Source organism: Physcomitrium patens, chromosome 1 (assembly GCF_059467195.1).
Source record: "Physcomitrium patens ecotype Gransden chromosome 1, ASM5946719v1, whole genome shotgun sequence".
Classification (NCBI taxonomy): Eukaryota; Viridiplantae; Streptophyta; class Bryopsida; order Funariales; family Funariaceae; genus Physcomitrium; species Physcomitrium patens.
In genome coordinates this window covers 7788810-7811083 of record NC_143410.1, presented here as the reverse complement: position 1 = coordinate 7811083, position 22274 = coordinate 7788810, and the positions used below count along the sequence as shown (strand labels likewise).

The window sequence follows — 22274 nt, the reverse complement described above, 5'->3', positions numbered from 1 at the left end:
GCAACAAATGCTTAGATTCTTAATGCACGCCACACTGAATTGTCCTATTCATTCATCTAACTTGTTTGCGAGATTAGTGCCTTGCTCTTTTTAAATGCCATAATGAGTATGCCTAGATCAAATGTGATCCACCATGCTCTATAACCAATGAACTATAGAAGAGGGCTATGGAAGGCCGGACATGCCAAGTGATTTAAATGGACACATATATCTTTGAAATCCAAAGCTTCACCATTGGAACCTTCAGTAGTATTGACCTTGCATATCAAACTTGTTCTTACAAATACTCTAAGCAATACCAAATCTTCTACATACATACATGTGCAAGAACAATGAAGTCACGTAAAAGTATCAATTCATTTCTTCATTTTACATACTTAACAAGCACACTCTATCATGTTTATATTGATGTTGTAGTATCTATAGATGCTAACTTATTCAATGCAAATGATATCACTCTCCTACCTTACAAAAGTAGACAAGCAAGTTCCTTGTGCAAGATCTGTTTGTGTAGCCAAGAGGAGGTTGATCCTAAAGACCAACTTCTTTACAAAAAGTGTTATAAGAAGGGTCATAATTGCCATACCTATGATTGTTGCTACTTCTAATAATAAAAATCGCTCTTATTATAGTTATAGAGCAATTAGTTGTTAAAGTCAAAAAAGTAGTTTGATTCATTCTTCATCAACAATTTTTTTAAAACAATTGTATATACTATCAATAGATAAAGTTAGTAAAAAAAAATTATACTACTATTTCTAATTATTTTAATTTTATTTCCCTATTCATAAATTCCTTTTTTAAGCTTTTTAATTTCAACCAATGTATAAATTTAAAGTTGTCACCTCTAATCTTATTCCCTAAACATAAAGAATGCTTTATATTTTATTAACAAAGTATTTTCTTAAAAACATGCAAATAAAGTTCTAAATTTATAGATTGATTCTTTTGTGATTTTACAACACAATTGTTAAAACTGAAGTTTGTCAATTCTATGCACTTTATTTGACAAACAATCTACTCAAATTCGTAATATGAAAACTTCCTTAAATTAACATTTTTTCAAAATTAAACTAAAAATTATAATAATACTCTTAAATTTAAACATTAATAAGAATACAATGCTTCATGTTTTTATGTCTACAACTACTTTTGTGACTTCAAAGATTTCCTTAATGTATAAACAACAGAACCTTCACGTTGCTTGTATTAAAATTAACAGCCCAACTATCAACACCACATAAAACAATGACTCGGCATTTTCATCAAAACAGTCTATCTATCTCTCAAGATGGACACTGCTTTCTCTATGATGTATTCCAATCATTGAATAAAGTCCTACTGCTAAAACAATGGATGATTATAAGATCATAGAGCATTATACTATCCATATGCCTGAAAAATGTGAACAAACCTTGATAATGGCTCTTCACCAACCAAAAGAAATTACTAAAGAATTACTACGTTTATGAATTTTGAGCATGTGGCCATGCTGGAAAATAGAAAGGCGTTGCTGGGTCTTTGTCGGAAGGAGAAGATGTAGACATCTTCTGAGGTAGGGTTTCACCAGCTTCATCACGAAGCGTTTTTGAGTGTGCAGAAAGGAGAGCGTGGACTCTTCGCACCAGCTGCACAAGCACCATGATTACGTGAGAAGGTAATAATTAGCGCTGGAACAATATGTTGATTAGTCATTGGTGTTTCATGATTTTGGAAAATTAGAATGTAGAAAGGTAATAATGTGAACAAAAACTTAACATATAACTCGATTGCGACTAACTGGAGAAGAAAAAAAAAAAAAACTAGCCCTGAGCTAGCGTAGGATGTACCTCATCAAGGCCATGCTCTGTTTGCGTGGACACTCTTAGGGCACCAGCAGGACCCACCAACACATATGCCTCTGCCTCCAAGGCAGGGATGTGTGCTGGAGGAGTTTCCAACAGATCGGCTTTGGAGACAACATCCAACCATGGACGTTCAGGAAACAGTCCTTTAATGTGCTTGTATATCGAGAACTGTGAACAAACCAATGAGGCAAAGAAGAATTAGTGGCGATCTCAGAACTTGGGTCGGGCGATCAGATGCACCAAAGACACGAAATCAAGACATATAATGGACATATTGATAATCATTTCTCGTATCGACAAACTTGTACCTGGTCAGAGACCGTTGTACCACATTCGCCAGTCAAATCGTGGACATAAAGAACAGCTGTTGGTAGATGCGCTAGGGCAGCAAGTGTCAACTTCTCGATGTTGTTCCTTTCATCTGTTGACAACCCTTGTGTAAGCTTGAGTCTTGCAATCACTTTCATAAAAATGCACTCAAAAGCACTACCATCTGCTCGGGACTTTCTGTAACTAAACAAATAATTTCCATATCAATATTTAACCGAAAGACCACTAATTTCTTAACGTATAATCTTTACAAACTATTACCATCAGGGCGGTTCAATATCCCCGGAGTATCAGTCACCTGTGATGACAGCAACGATTTTTTTTTTTTGTTAGTTCAAGTATTTGTAGTAGCGGTGCTTCAAAAAGAGTTTCTTCAACAGAAGTACCTGATAATAAAGCTTCTATTTACGTCAAGCAAGACTTATGCGTACAAAAATGACAAAAAAAATTTCACTGTGCGGCAACATGCACTGGCCAAAGAAAACACGAAGATAAACTTTAGCAGTACCACCATTTAAGATACAAGGCAAACTCACTACTTGCAGATACACATACCTGATAACGAACAGAATCTACAAAAAAATGGCCCATGGATATGCCTCTTGTTGTGAATGGATAATTGCAAACCTGAAAACCACCATAACTGCTTTTAACTTGAGCCAGGCAACTAGAGTATGGCAACAAGGAAATCAGATTGCTTGTATTGTAGTAGCCAGGTTCTCTATGAAATATAACCAGAAACTTCCATTGAAACATCAACATGTTAGGGGGAAAATAGTGCACCGTAGGTTAAACATATGACTTGAGTTTAGTCTTTCAATTAAGCACAACATAAGTTTCTAAGAGCTAAAGCTGTACCTCTGGTTTACCAGACGAAAGTATTCGTACAAGTGATGACTTGCCAACATTAGGAGCTCCAACAAGGCATACTGTAGGTGTGCGAGGATGCACTACAGGCATTGCTCTTAAGACCTAGCAGCAGAATTTAGCATAGCCCAAACAGTCAATAAGCACAATACCAAGAAGTGCATTCAGAAAAATTTTAAAAAATGAATAAATGAAAAAGTACAGCATCACTATTTTGTCGTTATGAATCTGATGTAATCGCTCGTAAGAACATTGCCCATGACCTGTAAAATGTACACAGGGTAACGGAATAACCCAGATATGGATGTTTATAACGAAGTTGGCAGGCAAGCGAAAGAAAAACCTTTGCAATCTCCTTTAAGTCATCAACGGCCTTCCCATGCCTCTTGAACATGTCTTCAAGCTTTGTAATTCCCTGTTGCATAAGGTTGCACTTGAACAAGTCACTCCAAAAGAATCAACAACGCAAGTTTGAATCGAACTTTCTTGCTGCGTTTGGATACCGTGGGCAAGAGTTTGACTTCACTCACAGAATGTAATGAAAAGAAATATGTAGCAGACGATATAAGCACTTGATTTTAAGTCATACCTCTTCCAACCGCTCTTCAGCCTCACGTTTGCTGGTTGACTGCAAGGAAGAGCACAAACAACGACACGTCTTTAGCAGCATTAAAATATGAATTCATCACTACATAACGAATCGAATCGACATATCTCAAGTATGCACATGAACGGTATATCCTTCATTAACCTACAAATGGTGTCGAAACCATACATACCTTAGCGCAAAGAGAAGCACAATTCTTCCCGTAATCGAGTATCCTCTTGCGCAAGAGATCAACCCGTCGTAAAGTCTAGAGCACGAAAACAATCTAACCCTCGTAAGAAATTGGACATCCAATATCGCGACTCAAGATCACCAATAGATATAAATCATTTCATACAAAGAATCTGAGATCATGATCTAGGTCACTACGAAGGCCATATAAATAGGTGTCAAAAATGAAGAAAGGGCAGCTAGAGTTAAATGACATTCGGCATTGCATAAAGGACAAGATACTTGCTGTCATCAACCAGGACCTACTCCTACATAACAGGCTAGAGCTGTCCAGCACCTAATCAAAGCAGGTGAACTCTATCAAAGCTCCGAAAATACTTGGTGAAGCAATAGGTAATTCATACGAACCGCCAGACTAATGTTTATTAAGCAATCATCTTGTACCTAACTCGTGATGCTATATCCATTCACAGCTACAGTACGTAACTATCGAGCATATCTAGCATTATAGACTGTATAATATAGAATATAAAGTCGAATAAGGTCAACAACCTCTTCATAAGTGCCTGGCCCAAGTGTGAGCTCAAGAAGCGATTGTTCATAAGGATGTAGCTGCTGGCACTCTGGAAAATTCTTCACGTACCCTTTCAGAGGAATAGTCAGCTCCTGCAAAGAGAGTTAGTTACACCAAATCAGCTCCGAGGTGTGGTTCCACAACTGCAACACACAGTGTAGAAAAAGCTTTGAAAAATCTAAAGATATTTATTTGTTTAAAAGAAAAAATCCTCACCTTAGTTAGAGCATCTAACTGCTTGGCTCCCCGATTCCGCTCCCGTTTGGCAGCATTCTGTATTCCTGGTTAAGGACGCACTCATCACAAATTGCTACAAGTTGCAAACTCTCAAATGCTATAGAATATGGAGAGGAATAAACGCGAGCCAGACCACTGAAGCAAAAACCGCTTCGTTAAACCCTAAACCCTTGACCCAGACGAGCGGCAAAAATAACTACCAGCTCCCCAGAATGTAGTCAAGAACGAAACAGACAAAGTTGAGCCAAAAAACCTTTCGTGGGTTTGATCATCTTCGTCCGCCTCAATGCAGTTCCCAGAATTTCAATTCCTGGGGAAACTACTGGAAGTTGCTGGAAAGCACCGATGTCCCTTCGTTTCACAGCAATCTGTTTCAAACCAATACCACGTTTTGAAACCATTCCTTTTCCAGTACCCTCGGCTTAGCGAAGAGGAATTCTTTTGGTCCCCCAATTGAATTCGCAAATTTAAGTAACTATATCCCATCCCCCCCTCGTGGAGTAAGATAGGAGATGGGAACCTTGGGTTTTGACTCAGAATCGATACTTGATTGCGGCTGCTCGTCGGCCGCGGAAAAGCCATCACCCGTTATCTGCACCTCAGGGGCTTCATCGATAGTTACGCTTTGGGATGTGACTAGTCGCAGCTGATCCAAAGAGAAGCTACGAACCCTTGTATAACGAGGCACTGCACTTCCCTCACAACCTGGAAAATCACAACTCCTTACTAAAGATTCACAAGCCATTCAAACGCCCACCCCTCCTCTCTACCTCCCCCCCCCCCCCCCCCCCCCCCTCAAACTGCCTAAGAAATTCCTTTGTATTCTACAAAATTGACGAAACGGAAGTATGTACATCTCAACCTGATGCACTCCAAAGCGTTTTCATACCTGACACTGAATTGCAAGCCCAGCGTAAATCTCTGGTTACCAGGAACGATGAACTAGGAGTTTTACACAAAGCATGGAGAGGGCGTAGTCGGGAGGATGTGCAGCATTTGGTGATTCCACTTGTAAACACAATAACATGCGGAACCAGATACTGCATTGCAACCTTCATGACTACCGAGGACGAGCTCCAGTTTGCGGAAAGACTCCAAACCCTCACTGTTGACAGACCTTCCTGACCTCTGATTGCTCTCCACAAATTCTCATTCTGAAAACGCACGCCTCGCTAAAACCCATAATCTCAAGCGAAACTCGCACAAAGCATAAAACAAGTCAATTCAGCTAAAAATTGTTCGTGAAACTTTGGATAGGATATGTATAGGTCGGATGATCTCCACGGAAACCTCCCCGCTTATAGGGTCTTAATGGGGCGCTCTTGGGCTGCCTCCTCCTGTTACCGTGACCTTTTCTACTGCGGATATTATATGATCCTGCTCAAGTTGCATGGCGCTGATGCTCTCGAATGGTCGGCGATGCCGATGTTTGCAGGAGCCTACTACCTACAAATGCGATCAGATAGCAACATAAACATTACTTGTCTTCCGAATATTGATAGTTCAACTGATACAACATATAAAAGCCTGTTTTGAGAACCTGGTGAGATACGATGGGTCATGTGTTCATCGACTTCCGTGCATGCTTGTTGCACCCTCAATGTTATTGCCTTCATGCATTTGTGCTGTAATCAAAGCTTCGTTTCTTTTTCCACTTTGGACATTCGATGTTGATAACTGCGAGAGGAAGGGACCTGGAAGAAATTATTTGCAAACACGTGTAGATTTCTGTCCTTTGCGATCCGTCCAATGGGCTGGTGCTGAGCAATGCTGAGAGTGAGAAAGCTCTGGCTGCAATTCCGCCGACCTTACAATAACTTTTCTGAGGTGGTGCGAGTATTAGGGCAAGGAATAGGAGGTAACCAAATCGTGTCGTGACCTAGAACTACAAGAAAGCATTTCTCCTAATTGTTTAATGTGGGAGCATTCGAAATTGTTGCGTATCTATTCTACGAGAGATATCTTTTACACTACTGTGCAGGAGCATCGGGGGTTTAACGCTGTTACCAAAATAACTGCCAATGCTCTCAGTAATTCTAGTTTGACAAATCCATGTCATATGTTGTGAGAGTGGATCCCTGGTGCACCTGTTGGTTTGGTTCGCGATCAAGTTGTTGAGTAATGGGAAGGCCGAGCGAGGGAGAATAGTGATACTTCCACGCTACGACATTTCTCTGGGAAGGAGAGAGGACAATTCTGGTCAAGGAGGCAGCGCAAGATTTGCGGAACCAGGAACCAGGCTACATGCACCATAAAAGACTAAACTGGTAACGTTAGGGTCGATGACAAATATACATAGAATTTCACGGAAATGAACACGTAACAGTTGATCGTAGCCAAAATGCCGAAAGAAATGAGATCCCACTCACACCCCGACCAACGGTCCCAACCCCACAAATTCATGCGGTTAAATAGGCATATGTTCACAAAACACCCACCATTGCAATATTATTTTCTTTATTCAAGTTCGACACCAACTTTCAGAGTAATTGCCTCAACCCAATTGGGTAACCATTTCATTCAACTCCCCAAATCCAAATTCCAGAGCCAGAAGGATGTCTACCATTTCATGCACTATCACTGCGCCCACTAAAAAGGACTTGTACTGATGTCTATGAATGGCTCACATGCACTATAATATAACAGCAGCTGTTGTTCATTTACAGCACCTATAGTTTATAATTCGTAATAAATTGTACAACGAGTGACAGATTCACATACATCACACATTTACAACAATCATTCAAACAACAAAGCAGCATAATATTTTTACCCCATCTCAATGCTCTGATGAATACTGGTGAAAACTAAGGATAATATATTAGAAAAAATAGTAAAACGTTGCCAATTAAAAACTTCATGAACATAACCAGCTCCTGTCCAAATAGTGCGTCTATAGAATGATTAACAAGTTAGAACAAAATCATGAAGGAGCTTTTCAAATCAAAACATTGATGCTAAAAGATTCGTAAACTCGCTCGCTCTGTAAACCATTTAAAACAGGACCAGGGTGGGAGATCCTCCGACTTTGTAACAGGAAGATCTGTCATGAACTTCCCATGTGGTTCTTTTCAGTAGCACTGGAGAGAAAAATTAAATTACTGCACCTCACAATGGTCGATGGCTATACACGAGCCAGTACACCTAGTGAATGCGAGAACAGTCCACATGTACGCCTAGAATTTGAATTCTGAGAAGGTCTTTTAATGATTGCAACCGAAATGTGAGATCCATCTATACTAGTCGACCTTGCCAAGCTAATAACCTCAATTGCACCAAATCCGAAGTGGTGGATCCACAAGGAGAAGTTAGCTAAGTGGCGAGCTGGGGCGTTTACTGCTAACTTCAGGTGAAGATAGTTACGACATCTCGGCTGTACCCACGGACCATAAGCAGTCTGGGGATGCTCGCAACAAGAAGATCAATGTACTCCATGTAACAATACGGGGGATGATACGGGGGAGGGGGAGGCAGACTGACCAGAACAACAGCTGCAGATACTGAATAACGCATGATAATCGAGTTCAGTTTCAAGCACGTGTACAAAAATTTATTCACCTGTCCAAAGCAGCACAATTTTTAGCCATGAAAAATTAGCAGGGAATCAACTTCCGATAGAATCTACCCGCTTGACCTTAGTGCAAATGCGTGAAGCCAGGGCCTGCTTTCAACTTAACAAAGAGAAAGGCTATAATATTTGTCAATCAATGCCTGCAACACGACTAATAAAATTGCACTTGAGAAGAAAAACAATATCAAAGTAGGAAAGGCAATCGCATTCACCTGCTGTTCATCAATCGTATCTATGGCTGGATGAGAGGGGTTATTGCTGCTGCTTCCAGCCTTCTTTAAGGATTCAGCATTATGCTGAGATATCCTCTTGCGAGCCTTAGAGAAGCTTTCCATGGCATTATCCCGTCCTGATGATTCAGCAACTTGGGCATCTTGTTGGTGATCTTTCCAAGACTTCATTGTCACTATGATAACGTCAGCTTGCATACGCAAATCGTGCAAAAACTTTCTCACATCTGCTTTCAGTTCATCCGCTTCACTATCCTCTTCAGCAATGCAGAACACCTGTCAACAGGGTTTTAGTGAGTCTTAATGATTTTGTTGGTCAGCTAAATATTGGCCTGCTATTTGCTCAATCAGCAACGAAGAGCGTAGATTTTAAAGGATTGATTACTACAGCACAGAAAAGCAGTTGAAACTCACCTGAATCTTACAGCTCTCAAAGCAATCTTTAGCACGAAGTAACTGGGATAGAAGCAGCATAAGACCACCATCACGAACAATCCAGTAAAGGTCAATAGTTCCGTAATGTTTTTGGAACTCTCCAGGCCATTCATCCAGACCTTTGACTATAACAACTGCTTTGTTAGACAATGAGCAATCGTTAATAATGTTGACAAAGTTCTCTGGAATATTGCTGCTTCTATGGTCCCTCCATATCTCAGGATGGCGCATACACACAATATTGGGCTTCAAATTTGCAAGCCCCATGGCTTGAACAATAATGCGGAACCCCTCAATAATGTTGTGAGCCACAATAACCTCAGCAACTCCCTCACATTTCTTGTGATCGATGTAAGTGGAAAGAAGTTGGCAAGCCTGTCACAGGAGAAGCAATATTTGTCACGAATTAATAATCCAAATGATCACAAATAGCAATAGCAACATTGACCTAGGTAATATTCTAATTCATTCACAACGCATTATTCCACTTTCTACGCATTACAAAAGCCAATGTAAACATATGCATTCTCAATCGCTGATGAGCATAGTACCAAGTCTCTTATTTAGTAAACTCATGCAACTTGATCTGTACAACAGTAATTAAAGATATCGTAAACTTCACTTCAAGGAATCGGGATAATACCACTCGACTTTCCTCCGCTTTCTCCTCGTAGTCTCCCTCTAGAATTGACGCAAATATGGACATACCACGCCCCTTTTTCTTCATGCAGTTAGCGAAATCAGCCAGCTTGGGGTGACATGGTACATCATTGGGCAGAATACCCCAAGGCTTACAGAAGATGAGAGGAATTGGATACCAATTTTTAGGATGCACTGGTGTGGCTGCATTAGATACCAGCAGAGAGAAAGCGATGAATGATAGCACACATGGGGTTAGAGATAATAAGACGACAAGTGTGGCAATTGAAACTTATATCATTACGCAAAACAACCAGAACCACTAACTCACTTGCTAGATAATTGGCATTACGAGCACACAATCGATGAAAAGTGAAAGGCAACAAAGTGTTCTCGGCTAAGAAAATATCGGATACACAATAACTGAGTACCTCCTAGCGACCGGAGACTACGCAACGCAAGTTGAAAGTAGGCACTTTTGAAGCCGTCTCCCCAGTCACCACCTTTGCCCTTGATACTGACATACCAATACAGCAGCGCGGCAAGTGCTACAGCGACTATTGTGAATACCCAAGATATCATGAACATTATAACTGCGTGATTGCAAACAAGGAATGAGGGAAATGAAGCATAAGGGGTCCAAGATCCATGAATTGATAACCTCAGACAGAACCAGTGACTGACAATTACATGATGAGGTATCAAATTTGAACAAGAAATCACAGCATCATTCTGAATGAAGTGAATGGAGATATTGAGTAGGATTCTTGATATTTTGTAGATGTAAATGAAGGACCAAAGAACATGGAGAGCGTAATGTAAAAAATAGAAGAAAAGTCGGATAACTTACCGATACATATAAGAGCACCCAGAAGTGAAAGACTCCAATGATGGAATTTGAATCTAGGTCGCCAACTAGGTGCATCAAGTAAGTCCAAGAGGAAACACGACAAATTAACTCCCCCATAGCAAAGCAGGAAAAACATGGTAGTAACAGGACTGATAAGATCTAAATTGCCGAGGACGACACAGCCAGCGCAAATGAACATGGTGAATATCATTGCATAATAAGGCTCCTCATCATCAGACGCTTTGAAATACTTCAGCACAGGGATGATGTCATCATTGGCAATCGCAGCAAGCAGTCGAGGAGCTCCAGTCAGACTCTGTAGAGCTGCCCCAAGTGTAGAAAGAACAATTGCAACTTGGACAACCCATGGAACTGGCCATGCAATTGTTGCAGTCAATAACCTAGAGACAAAAAAAAAAAAAAAAAAACACGAATTAGAATTTGAAAGGAAGGGATCTTGAAAATCTCTGGAGCATACTTTGAGGTCTGAAAAAAAAAAAAAAACAAAACAAAACAAAACAAAACAAAAAAAAAACAAACAAACAAACAAACAAACAAAACAAAACAAAACAAACAAAGCTTCGGTGAATGGTTCAATTCCTTACACTATGTCTTCGCAAAAAAATATTCAGGGTCCGTGGAGGTAGGAGTGCGTTTCGACAATTATTCTAACTGAATACACATAATGCAACAAGAGCGAGATAGGAAAGAGAAGACATGAATTTAAAAAAAAAAAAAAAAAAAAAAAAAAAAAAAAATTGTACGGTTCACCTGTCAGTTAACAATTCATTTCGCGAAGCAACAGCTCCAAACATTACAACAGAAACAAGATACAGAGTGGTAGTTGCAGCAATAGCAGATAATGTTCCTCTAGGTATAGAACGTTGAGTATCCTTGAGTGAACCAGATCGATTAGATCCCGCCATGATTCCGGTGACGGCAGGAAAGAACAAGCCGAGTAAACTCCTGCAATCATTCAGCCCCTTCCGGATTTTCATCAAGCTTGAATTGCGCTGAGTAATAAAACATTTTAGTGTGTAGATAGACCTTGCAGCCAAAATAAGGTTGACTTGATTCTATCGATTCATTAAATCCCCCAAACTTGGTCCTCGTTCAACTACGACGATACAGAAACAAATTCCAAGTTAACAACGTACTCAAAATCCCAGTAGAAACCAGTAGGAGCTGGTATCCCTGCATCGTTCGTAAATTGGTAGCGAGAACTCCAATTTTCTCGTAGTGTACTCAATTTAAGTCCCGTTATCCCAGCTGTATGCATCATTAAAAGAAAAACAGTTTTACAAACTAAAAAATGCGAACTAAATAACATCTATACTGAATGTATCTACTAAATTTCATTGTACAGTATCATTGAAAATAAACATTACGATAGCCTACCAGCACTCAGGAGTATCTCAAGTAGAAAGAAATAAGATTCATTTCTAACGTCCAAATTCAAGTCACTTCTAAAGGAGCTTCACATCCAACCACAGTTCCAACTACTAAGAAATGTCATCCTGAACTATAAGAACACATCTTTCAAAACGAAATATTTAAAGAGAAGAAAGAAAAAGGTGAATGGTCGTACTGGAATCACTGTGCCGACCTGCTGTAAAAATACCAATGAATATGCAGAACAGAGATAGAAACACAGGAATCAAAAATGCTGGGCTAACCCTGTTGATAATTCTGACCCCACCAAACACTATCACACAGAGTGCAGCTGTGAATATGAGACCATAGACCTGAAGGTCATGTATACTAGGAGTGTACAGTACTTCAGGCACTGCCGCTGGCGAGGGCGCGACATACAAATCAGTTACAGTTCCTGTCACAGGAAAACCAAACATTTGTACGAGATTTAAATATCAATTAGGACCATTTCCCATTCTGATCAATAACTCGGAGTGCCAACGACAACATTCTTGATCTTAACTTCACAAATCAAGAACTTTTGAGTTTAAAAATTCCATAAACCTTACCAATACGGTAAGTTCAAGTTTTACAACGAAAGAACTCAGGATCAGCAGAGCAATAAACTATCTCAGAAAATCTCCACTTCTGAGATTCTCTCGTAGTGTACTCAATTTAATCCTGAGTACTCCTGCTGATGCTGAGACTCAGGATTAGCAGAGCAATAAATTAACTCAGAAACTGGGTAATCTGAAAAATTATCACTATCCATATGTCATTCTAAACTTGAATCAATGGCAGAAGATTCAAGGGCTTACGCTTGAAAAGATCTGCGCCAGGGATGGCATCTAGAAAGGTCTCCACAGCTCCCAGAATATACCTACGTGCTTTCAAATAATTTTAATCACATTCTTGTAGTACAAAAATTTCAAGATGATGATGATGTTGTTAAAACACGTTTCACAGACGGAATTTTTAGAAAATAATCAAATTACTTACAGCAACATCACTACGAAATATCAAAACTTGCAGAATTGCAGAAATTGCAGAAATGTTACACGAAGATTATACGGTTAAGAAAAAGCCAATTTATACTCACATTGCGGCAGCCACAGCGTTTCCAAGGAAGAAACAGAGACCAATACTCACACCAACCTCAGGACCAAGTGCCCGTCCTATCAGGTAGTAAGGACCCCCACCCTGAATTAAGGAAACATTAATTCCATTCTGATGTAACTTCCTTCCAAATAGCAATGTGAGCAAGTGGCCAGGCAGTAAGTGCAATATTATTGACCTCAAATGCATTGTGTATTATTAGATCAACCACTTCCACTATAAAATACAGTCTCAATCAAGCGTGTTAATTCGTAAATGCTTAGGAAACGACAACAAACCTTCATGGCTCCATTGGTAGCAATAGCGCTGAGGGAAATAGCAGTCAGAAACGTGCAAAAGCAGCAGAAAGAAACAAGCAAGAGGCTGTTCCAAATGCCAGCTATTCCAATAACCCTGCCAAATGACCAATACTTAACCGATCACAAATTCATGCTCTGCAATATTGTGATATACCTGTAGTAATGAACATAGTATATATACACGACCCAGCACGTCAAATCATTCCATATAATCCAAATGAAACGAGTGAAGAGAAAAGTTACGGAGATTAATACTTTGTACAACCCAATGAAGATCATGGTAGTAATACTACATCTACTTGAATTCTATCCACAGTATATTCTTACCATGTGAATCGGATATAGAAGATGATGCCCATGATGTTTTGAAAACATGGTATAAAAACACCCATGAAGGTTCCCATCTTCCCCATTTGAGTCTGCAACGTAAACAGAAGTGTACTTGTTATGGAATTAGCCTTCAGCAAAACTCACTGCGAGGAATTCACTGGACGAATGTGAATCCAATACTTTTGGCTTACGTGCCCTGGCTAGATTTGATCGAGAACGTTACTCACTCCAAAAACCTTGTCAGGATCGTCAAGAAGGGAAATAATTCATGCATTGTTGAATGCATGAATATAGAATATTCATCAACTTGCATCAAAATGACCCTACCATGTCCAGTCTGTACACCAGAATTCTAAGGGGACAGTTTATTAACCTAAATAAAGTTGGATAGTAGCCCATTCCAAGCGATAAACGAGCAACTTCTGCTGCCTTTAGAGAAGGAGCATCAACTTTCCCCCGCATCACAAACTTTGCAGATTCGAGAATCCTCTTGAAAGCATGTGCAAATGCAGTTTTTAACAAAACTCTCAAGACCTAGATGAGAGTGAGATATCATGGAAAATTAGGCAGAAGCATAGTATTTCCAGTATGCAAACCGACGAAGAACAGACACTGAAATAGTACTTTCATTTCATACCTCTATAAACAAGGATACATAACCTGGATTATCGCTAGGGCCATCAACATCCATCGAGTAATCCTCCGGATCCCTGGGACTATGGGGCATTGCATGCTGCTGCCCTCCCATACTGCATCACAAGGGGACAAAGAAAACTGAAAACCCCCACGATTATACCATAAGGTTCTACATTGTAAAAGGCAAAAGTTATCAAGTTCAAAAGCACACAACCATATTTTTAAAATCCAGTTATCAAAATGTAACTTGACTATGTTTTATTGTCAGCATGTAGTGGGGGTTTTGAAACCAAACGATTAGGATGTCCATCGAAAGTCACCTTTTGAGCCCTCTGACATCAACGAAGGGGTCACTGTGATAAAGCTCTAGCTTAAAAGTTTCTCTTTCAATCCGATCGAAGACTTCAACATCGGCATCGTCATTTTGAACTTTTTTCTGACTCTCTGATTCCCGAGTTCGAATTGACGGCAACGATCTGCTCCCAGTAAAAAAACACATCAAACCATCTCTCATTCTAGGTCTCTCGATTTCAACCAAGCTTCAACCTACTAAGGTGAGATAAACAATTACCGAACAATTCAGAGGTCATAGTCCTTTGCTTTAAGTCATAATGCAGCAACTAACCGAGGGGTGTATCGCCCAGCGGAATGCTGCTGGACTGGAGCACGAAGGGAAGACGAAAGATCTACAGCCGCTATATCAGCACCAACAACTGGAGATGCGTCTCCATTCTCTATATCCTGATGCACTGCCTCGCCGTGGCGGCGTCCTCCATTTTCCATCTCACTCTCTCTCTCTCTTTTTAACAATGTGGTAAGAACTTCATTCCTAACCTGCCCTTGGCGTAGACCCAACAAACATGGATTCAGCGCTGAAATAGCCTTCAAAGCAAGCTGAAATGTTTCAAAGTCAAACCCAATCTCGGCAGCTCCAGGTTTCCAACGACAATCATCTCACGGACGTCAAGTCCCTACTGAAACAGCACCTTCAGCACAAAGATAAAACACAAATCCGCATAGCAGGTTCTAAACCGTCATCACCGACCCTCTGGTGAAACATTTTGGAAGATTCACACACAGGAGGGAAATCACAAAAACCAAGATGAACAAGACGAGCAGACTTCCAATCGCTTTGCATCTCAAGCAACGTGAATTTGTGTGAGTATCGCCAGAAACGAGCTTGCAAACGGAAACCCTCAAAACTCCCTACAGTTCAAATCCACCCAAAACACTCGTCGTTCTGACGTTTTATTCACAGCGTGGAGCTCTCAGGCGACATCGTGGAGGCGATCTGCCTCAAAACTCATCGCAGCCCAAATGGCGAACAAACACATCACAAGCGCCATTCAAGTAAACCCCCTGGCAGGCTCGATCGCAACTCACAACCCACTCCCAAATGAACTGCAAACACAGAACCCTTCGAAGAGCATGCATTCAGAGATTGTGTAGCATTGCAAAAATCAAGTTAAGCTTTGTTCCCATCACGGATCCAGCACCCAGAAACTGTCACGAAGGGGAAAACTTTGGCCAATGCAGGCAACGTCAGAAAGTAGTAGGTACATGGAAACGCATAAATTTAAAAGGGGAAAAAATAGGCAAGACACAAACAAACACCGAGGGAAACGACGCCATTACAGTTACCCCTAAAAGTGCACAGGCCACATTATTTGGGTCGAGTGGATCTCCGAGCTACATGGGTCCGCAAGGCTTGAATGCCAAGCAACCAACCGCATCTCCATCTCCAAATAGTTACAGCTACAACATCGGCATCCCACTTCTTCATCAACTATGAGTTCTGAACTAGCATTTCTGACTCTGATAGAAACCAGGCTTCCATGGCAGCTCCACCAACATGCGTTGCTGGAATTCATGTTTGTGCATTCATCTCGTGCACCTCCACATCCATTTCATGCGTTGGGCGTTTACTGCTGGGAGCGATGGTTTTCTCAGTTTTGATGTGGCGCTTGTATTTGGAGATGGATTTTTATAAAGATGGTATCTGATGAATTGTTTACAACAAAAAAAAAGTTCAATGCAAGACGAGTGTTTTTTCGGAAATCTTATGCCGAATGAGGTGGTAGTAATGAAGAGTTTTTTAAATAATAGTATCTAACACAATTTTGTCTTGAGCTATGTTATAATATCATATCTCTAAACTGGTCAATGCAAGTCTTTATTTGACAATAATATTATTATGTAATCAATGAAAGCTTGTTTAAATTCAATTTCCAACAATTTTTGTAGAAAAAATATTTTTTGATAAATATTTTTAATGGTACCTCACTTATTACAAAATTGAGAAGTTTTGTAGTTTGACAAATATTTGTTAATACTTAAAAAGCTTTGTTATACAAAATACTAAGAGAATAAACAACTTTATTAAATGAGTGCCAATGTCTTATCATTTTCATAATTAAGAGTAATGCATATATATATATATTACTTAAATAAATACAAATAAGTAGAAATAGGTAGAAGAATATTGATTTAATAATTTTTTTTTTCAAGTAGCATCTTAAATGCTTCTTAGATATGATTTATATCCAAAAGCATTATAAAACATTATGCATATTGAACAAATGTCTTGGCAAGTTGGCCACTTATTTTATATATTGATTATTTGTTTCATCAACTGCATGAACTTTAGAAAGCCAATGTATGGCATTTTTGTTAGCTAATTGTCAAGGACATGAATCTCAAAGAAAGAGAATCCTCAATACATTCTTATGTTATTGAAAAGAACTAGATAGTCACTCAAAGATGATATAATATTGACTTAGAATGGCTATTGCCAAAGAACAAGAAGACTAGAAAGTCTTAAAATAAGACTAAAGACTAAGACATTGATAAGAGTGAAGAAGGTTTCACTCTTGCCTCTATATATACTCTCTAACCAAGAGCTACATGGCAATATTCTATAGGACCTCTAACATGTGTTGACTTTGTTAGCCACATGTCTTAACTTGCAAAGTAAGTTATCTATGTATGCACCACATAATTAGCTTATTCCACAAGCTACTAACTTGTGGTTAACTTGTTGGCCAAGTTTCTAACCTACAAACACATCTAAAATCAAAACCATGTCTATAAAGCTTCTAAGAAGCTTCTCTAGAAGATTTCATAAAATTAATCTATATTTACCTACTTCTACCTAATTATATAAATAACTATTGGAATAAATATATATATTTGTGATATTATCCCCCCCCCCTTTTTACAAACGAGTTCTACTAAGAGCAATCATCATCTTTAATGGTCTTGTAATTCTTTAACTTGGTTTTAATAGATGTCATTGATGAAAAGGCTCAATCTTCTTTGTTGTATTTGCAAGATTCTTTGTTGGCTCCCATGTGTATTCACTAATATCATATCCATGCTAATGAACAAGATATTCCAACCTATTTTAACGCCACCTTGAATCTAAGACTTCTTCTACCTCAAACTCTTGATTATTATCCACTTCTATAAGTAGAGGTGGCATTTGTCTTCTTCTCGAGATATTCACTGTCTTATACGGCTCAAGAAGAGATATGTAAAATATAGGGTAGATCTTCATAGACTCCAATAGATATAATCGATCAGTAATATGATTGATTTGTTCACAAATAGAAAAAGATCTCACCATTTGATGGTCCAACTTATCATAAAAACAAGTAGTCTTGATATTGCGACGAAGTAATCATACCTTATCATCCACATTGAATTATAGTTGTTTCTTGTAATAGGCATCCACGTTGGTCTTTTGTCATTCTTAAGCTTTCTTTAATTGTATCTTCATTGTTGCATGTAACTGTGACAAACAATTTGCTAAAACTTTTGCCATAAGATTATCAATTTTTGAAAAGTCAAAAATATCAAATCATGCATGAGAACTATATTGGCAAAGAAAGGTGTTTATTAAATCAAAGAATATATCAAATTATTATATGCAAACTCTACCAATGGCAAAAGAGTTGTCCAATAAGCTTGATGATAATTGATAGTACTTCTCAAATATTGTTTCAAAACTTGATTCATCCATTCCGTTTGCCTATCACTTTAAGAATGGGAAGCTGAAAAGAGCTTTATATCTACCTTTAGAATCTTGAATAGGGTTCTCTAAAATCTTAATACGAATTGAGTCTTTCTATTTGATATAATATCTTTTGGCAATCCATGATAGCGATAGATATTGTCAATGAAAAGCTTAGCTATTTTTTGACTTGAAATAGATTTTATATATGATATAAAATGTACCATATTGGTAAAGCAATCTATAATTAGGAAGATAAAATCATATGAACCTGAACTTGAAAGATTTGTAATAAAATCCATATGAATGGAAGACCATGGTTGTTTAAAAATAGGTAATACTTGGAGAAATCCATACAGTTGATGATGAAGAGTTTTTGATCTTGAACAAACATCACATGACTAGACAAAGTCTTTTATCGCCTTCCACATCTGCAACTATCAAAAATCTCTAAATTTAAGCTTTAAAGTCTTGTTGTATCTAAAATATCTTATTTTTGGAAAGTTGTGATATGCTTGCACGTTTACATAAATGTACTTCTCTTTCTGAAATATATAAGTATACTTCAGAGTAGATTAGATTGTTCTTGAACTCGAACTTTGAAATATCATGAAACTTAGAAGAAAGATTCTTAATACCATGAACAAGAAGATTAGATGACATACTTGATTGAATTTGTTTGATAAAGGTCAAATTAATAATCAATGTTGATTTCATTCTTCAAAGATGAAAATACTCTGCCTTCAAGTAGATTATTCATTGTTGATTAAAAGATACATTTCTTTCTTTTAGTACAAAATAAAAGCATTTAGAAAAAACAACTGATAAACCTTGTTATTTTCTAAGTTGATGTGTAATCTTAAAATCAAATCTTGATAATAACATGTTCTAATGAACTTCGACAATTCAAAACATGTGTTGATATGAAATACTTAAGGTTCTTTTGATTTTTATATATTGTGATTGGACTTGAAGCGCATTCTAGATAATGAAGCCATTCTTGAAATGAATCCATAATTGCAAGAATTTCTTTATCATTAATCTCATAGTTAATCTCGGTTGTTGAAAATTTCTTGGAATAGAAAGCTATTAGATGAAATTCGTCATTTATTCCCATTTGTGACAATACTACACCTAATGTAAAGTTTGATGCATTTATTACCATAAAGAATGCCTTAGAAAAGTCGACATGATACTAAGTTGGCATAGAAATAAATTCTTTCTTTAAAGAAATAAAAGATGCTTTAGCTTCTTCATTCCATTCAAGTTTGTATTTATATGTCAAATGTATAAGTAGAGCTAAAACTTGAAAAAGGTTCTTTAAAAAGAATTAGTAATAATTGGTAAAGTCCAAAAAGCATTGTATATTGTGAATGTAAATTTTTACTCCTCAATCCAAGTTACAAGATGGCCTCAATTAAGAGTTTCTTGTAATTAGTGGTGTGAAGTGAAGTAAGCAAATAACAAGAATAAAAGAAGAACAACCACAAAGTAATTGAAATAAATGACATGAAGCAATTACAACACCCAAAACTAAGATACAATCTGTTCACTATATTTGTATCCAGTAAAAAATAAAAAATAAAAAGAATTTTTTTAGATATAAAATTTTAATATCTTTTCAATAACATAAGAAAAATGTAAATCCGAATTACTACGAGTAAATTATGAAGTTTTAAAGATATGAATTAAATAATTAAAAAGTAAAGTGAAAATATTTTACCTCAAAGATAACTTGCTTATAGATCAAGGGTTTGTGCCTCACCAAGGCACATATGTAGTATATAAGGGTGCCTAAGAGAGGCCACAAGTCCTTAGTCTTATCCTCCTAACTACCTTCAAGGTGCTACAATCCATATGGGACTTGTGCACTCCTCTTCCTACAAGAACTACTCTAGCTGTTGGTCCTCCTATTTTCTACTAAGAAGACCAATATTTTTGTAATTTTGACTTCACCATGGTGTTCAAAAACACCCTATTAGCCTATGAACTCGAGATGCCTTTAAATCTTACTCCATTTCTTCATAAAGGCTTCCAAAGTGATAAAACTCATTTATACCAAGATCTTGAAAATTGCTCTAAAAATTCTTTAAAAAAACTAAATAAATTCTAAATAAATTCTGAAAAATACTATAATATTTCTATAATTCTAACATCTATTTAAGGCTATATTTTTTTATCTTGATGATTTTTGACAATAATAAAAATCAATTTAAATCCACTATAAATCCTATTTTTTATATCAATAATTAAAATGACATGAGGTTCTTTCTCATCCTTCTTCTAACTACTAATATTTATAGTTTTTATAAGTATTATATATAGATATAAGACCAATATAAATATTGGTCTTAATAAATAATCCTTAATATTCAACAATGAAATAAAAATACTAAACTAACAAGGATGATTGCTTCCAAGACTTACTAAGACTCCATTTCTACCACTAATATTCTTATTTTTTTATTTTTCTAAGGATTTCTATACTACTCACTATATATTGTGATTTAAAGTATTCTAAATTTATATTTTTATTCTAAAATTATCAATGAGTCAATTTGATGATTAACACACATCTCTTTCTGTTCTTGGGATCTTTCAATCTATGATAGTTTGGACCTTCTTTGAATCCATCATAAGGCCTTCATTGGAAATGATGTATCCCAAAATGTCAACTTGAGTAGTGTGGAATACACACTTTTCCATCTTCATATATAATCTTGCATCTCTTAGTTTTTGTAACATATAATGAACATAAACTTTATGCTCTTCTATCTTCTTAGAATATATTCAAATGTCGTCAAAATAATAGATGACAAAATCATCAAGAAATTCACAAAAGCCATCATTCATTAGATGTTGAAAAGCAATTGGTATATTTTTACGTCTAAAAGATATGACATTATATTCAAAATATCTTTACCTTGTTTGGAAAGCAATCTTCCATTCGTCTCCTTCTATGATGCAAACCATGTTACATGTTCTTTGTAGATCTATTTTTGTACAGATCTTTACTTGAATTAATTCATCAAGAAGTCTTGAAATCAAAAGTAGAAGATACTTATTTTTGATGGTGATCTTGTTAAGTCTTTGATAATCTACATACATCTGTAGAGATCCATCTTTTTTCTTTACAAATAAGATAGGAGTGTCAACTGGAAATTTACAATGGCATACAAAGCTTTTAGCAAAGTTCTCATCAATGTATTCTTTGAATGCAGCCAACTCATTTTGTAATAGGCTATAAATTGGTACAAATGGTGGTTGAATTTCTTCTTGAAGATCAATGGAATAATCATAACAATGATTCTTTGGAAGAATATCTACATTCTTTTTTTCAAAAACATCTTGATAAACTTGATATTGGCTAAGAATACCACCTGATATCTTCTCACTATCAGCAATGGGCATGGTATATATAGCAAAAGTTGGCCCTTTATTTGCAACATGCATGAAAGTTCTCGCATCTACCAATAAGGATTTGGATGTACTAGACTTCTGGGTTTTTACTTGCTTAACAAGACCTTAGGCTAAACTATGGAAAAAATCAAGATTGCAAGAAATCTAATCTATTTGAGAATTATATCTTTCTAACCATGATAATCCTTAAGTAATTGGATTAAAAAGAAATTTAATTACATTAAATATTACTTAACTATTTTGACTACTAGTTATTAAATCTATAGGAATAGTTTTATATATAACATTCCTAAAAGACAATGAATGTCCACTTTTTACTTCTACATGTACAAGTTTGATTTTTATAAATAAGGATATATCTTATTTTTTGACAAAGTTTTTGTCTATAAAACAGATTGAGGCTCTTGAATCTAACAAGGCTAAAACTTTGAGATTTTTTGATGCTTATCAAACTTCTATTATAAAATAGAGTGAGAGATTGAAAGAGAGAATAGGACCTTTACTACATATTGCATATGATTTTAGCTGCACGGCCCCTATTGTAGCTAGAACAACTCATTTTTTGACACATTTTTTTCTTTGGCAATCATGCTTCTCATTTTATAATTGTTTTGTTTCTTTAGATAATTTTAGGCAATATATTTAGCTTCTTCAAAATATAAGCATAAGCCCTCTTGACATTGTTGACTC

The 22274-nt window shown here is 37.1% G+C and overlaps 2 protein-coding genes across 5 annotated transcripts; both read right to left on the bottom strand.

Annotated features, from left to right (window-relative positions):
* Positions 1–1167: 1167 nt before the first annotated feature.
* LOC112282734 (nucleolar GTP-binding protein 1) lies at positions 1168–5857 on the bottom strand. Of its 2 annotated transcripts, none has more exons than XM_024520757.3 (14): positions 5523–5857; positions 5154–5338; positions 4887–5001; positions 4613–4677; positions 4375–4488; positions 3824–3898; positions 3634–3672; positions 3388–3459; positions 3036–3149; positions 2733–2804; positions 2439–2475; positions 2156–2268; positions 1830–2015; positions 1168–1628 (listed from the first exon to the last, which is right to left on the bottom strand). In XM_024520757.3, exons 1-14 carry the CDS (start codon positions 5689–5691, stop codon positions 1467–1469), a joined length of 1518 nt encoding a protein of 505 aa, XP_024376525.1. In that variant the 5' UTR covers positions 5692–5857; the 3' UTR covers positions 1168–1466. The 2 variants fall into 2 exon arrangements, with proteins under 2 accessions (XP_024376525.1, XP_024376534.1); XM_024520766.3 differs by having other exon boundaries at positions 5154–5320.
* A 1571-nt stretch (positions 5858–7428) lies between these two features.
* Positions 7429–15933, bottom strand: LOC112282726 (cation-chloride cotransporter 1). Of its 3 annotated transcripts, none has more exons than XM_024520733.2 (17): positions 15794–15933; positions 14778–14986; positions 14473–14628; positions 14154–14265; positions 13514–13605; positions 13166–13280; positions 12871–12971; positions 12590–12651; positions 11947–12186; positions 11516–11627; positions 11130–11324; positions 10359–10759; positions 9940–10101; positions 9513–9712; positions 8849–9244; positions 8417–8710; positions 7429–8191 (listed from the first exon to the last, which is right to left on the bottom strand). In XM_024520733.2, exons 2-17 carry the CDS (start codon positions 14933–14935, stop codon positions 7979–7981), a joined length of 3009 nt encoding a protein of 1002 aa, XP_024376501.1. In that variant the 5' UTR covers positions 14936–14986; positions 15794–15933; the 3' UTR covers positions 7429–7978. The 3 variants fall into 3 exon arrangements, with proteins under 3 accessions (XP_024376501.1, XP_090105287.1, XP_073389089.1); XM_090249161.1 differs by lacking the exon at positions 15794–15933 and adding an exon at positions 13890–14050 and having other exon boundaries at positions 14778–15691; XM_073532988.2 differs by lacking the exon at positions 15794–15933 and having other exon boundaries at positions 14778–15104.
* Between the last annotated feature and the right edge of the window lie 6341 nt (positions 15934–22274).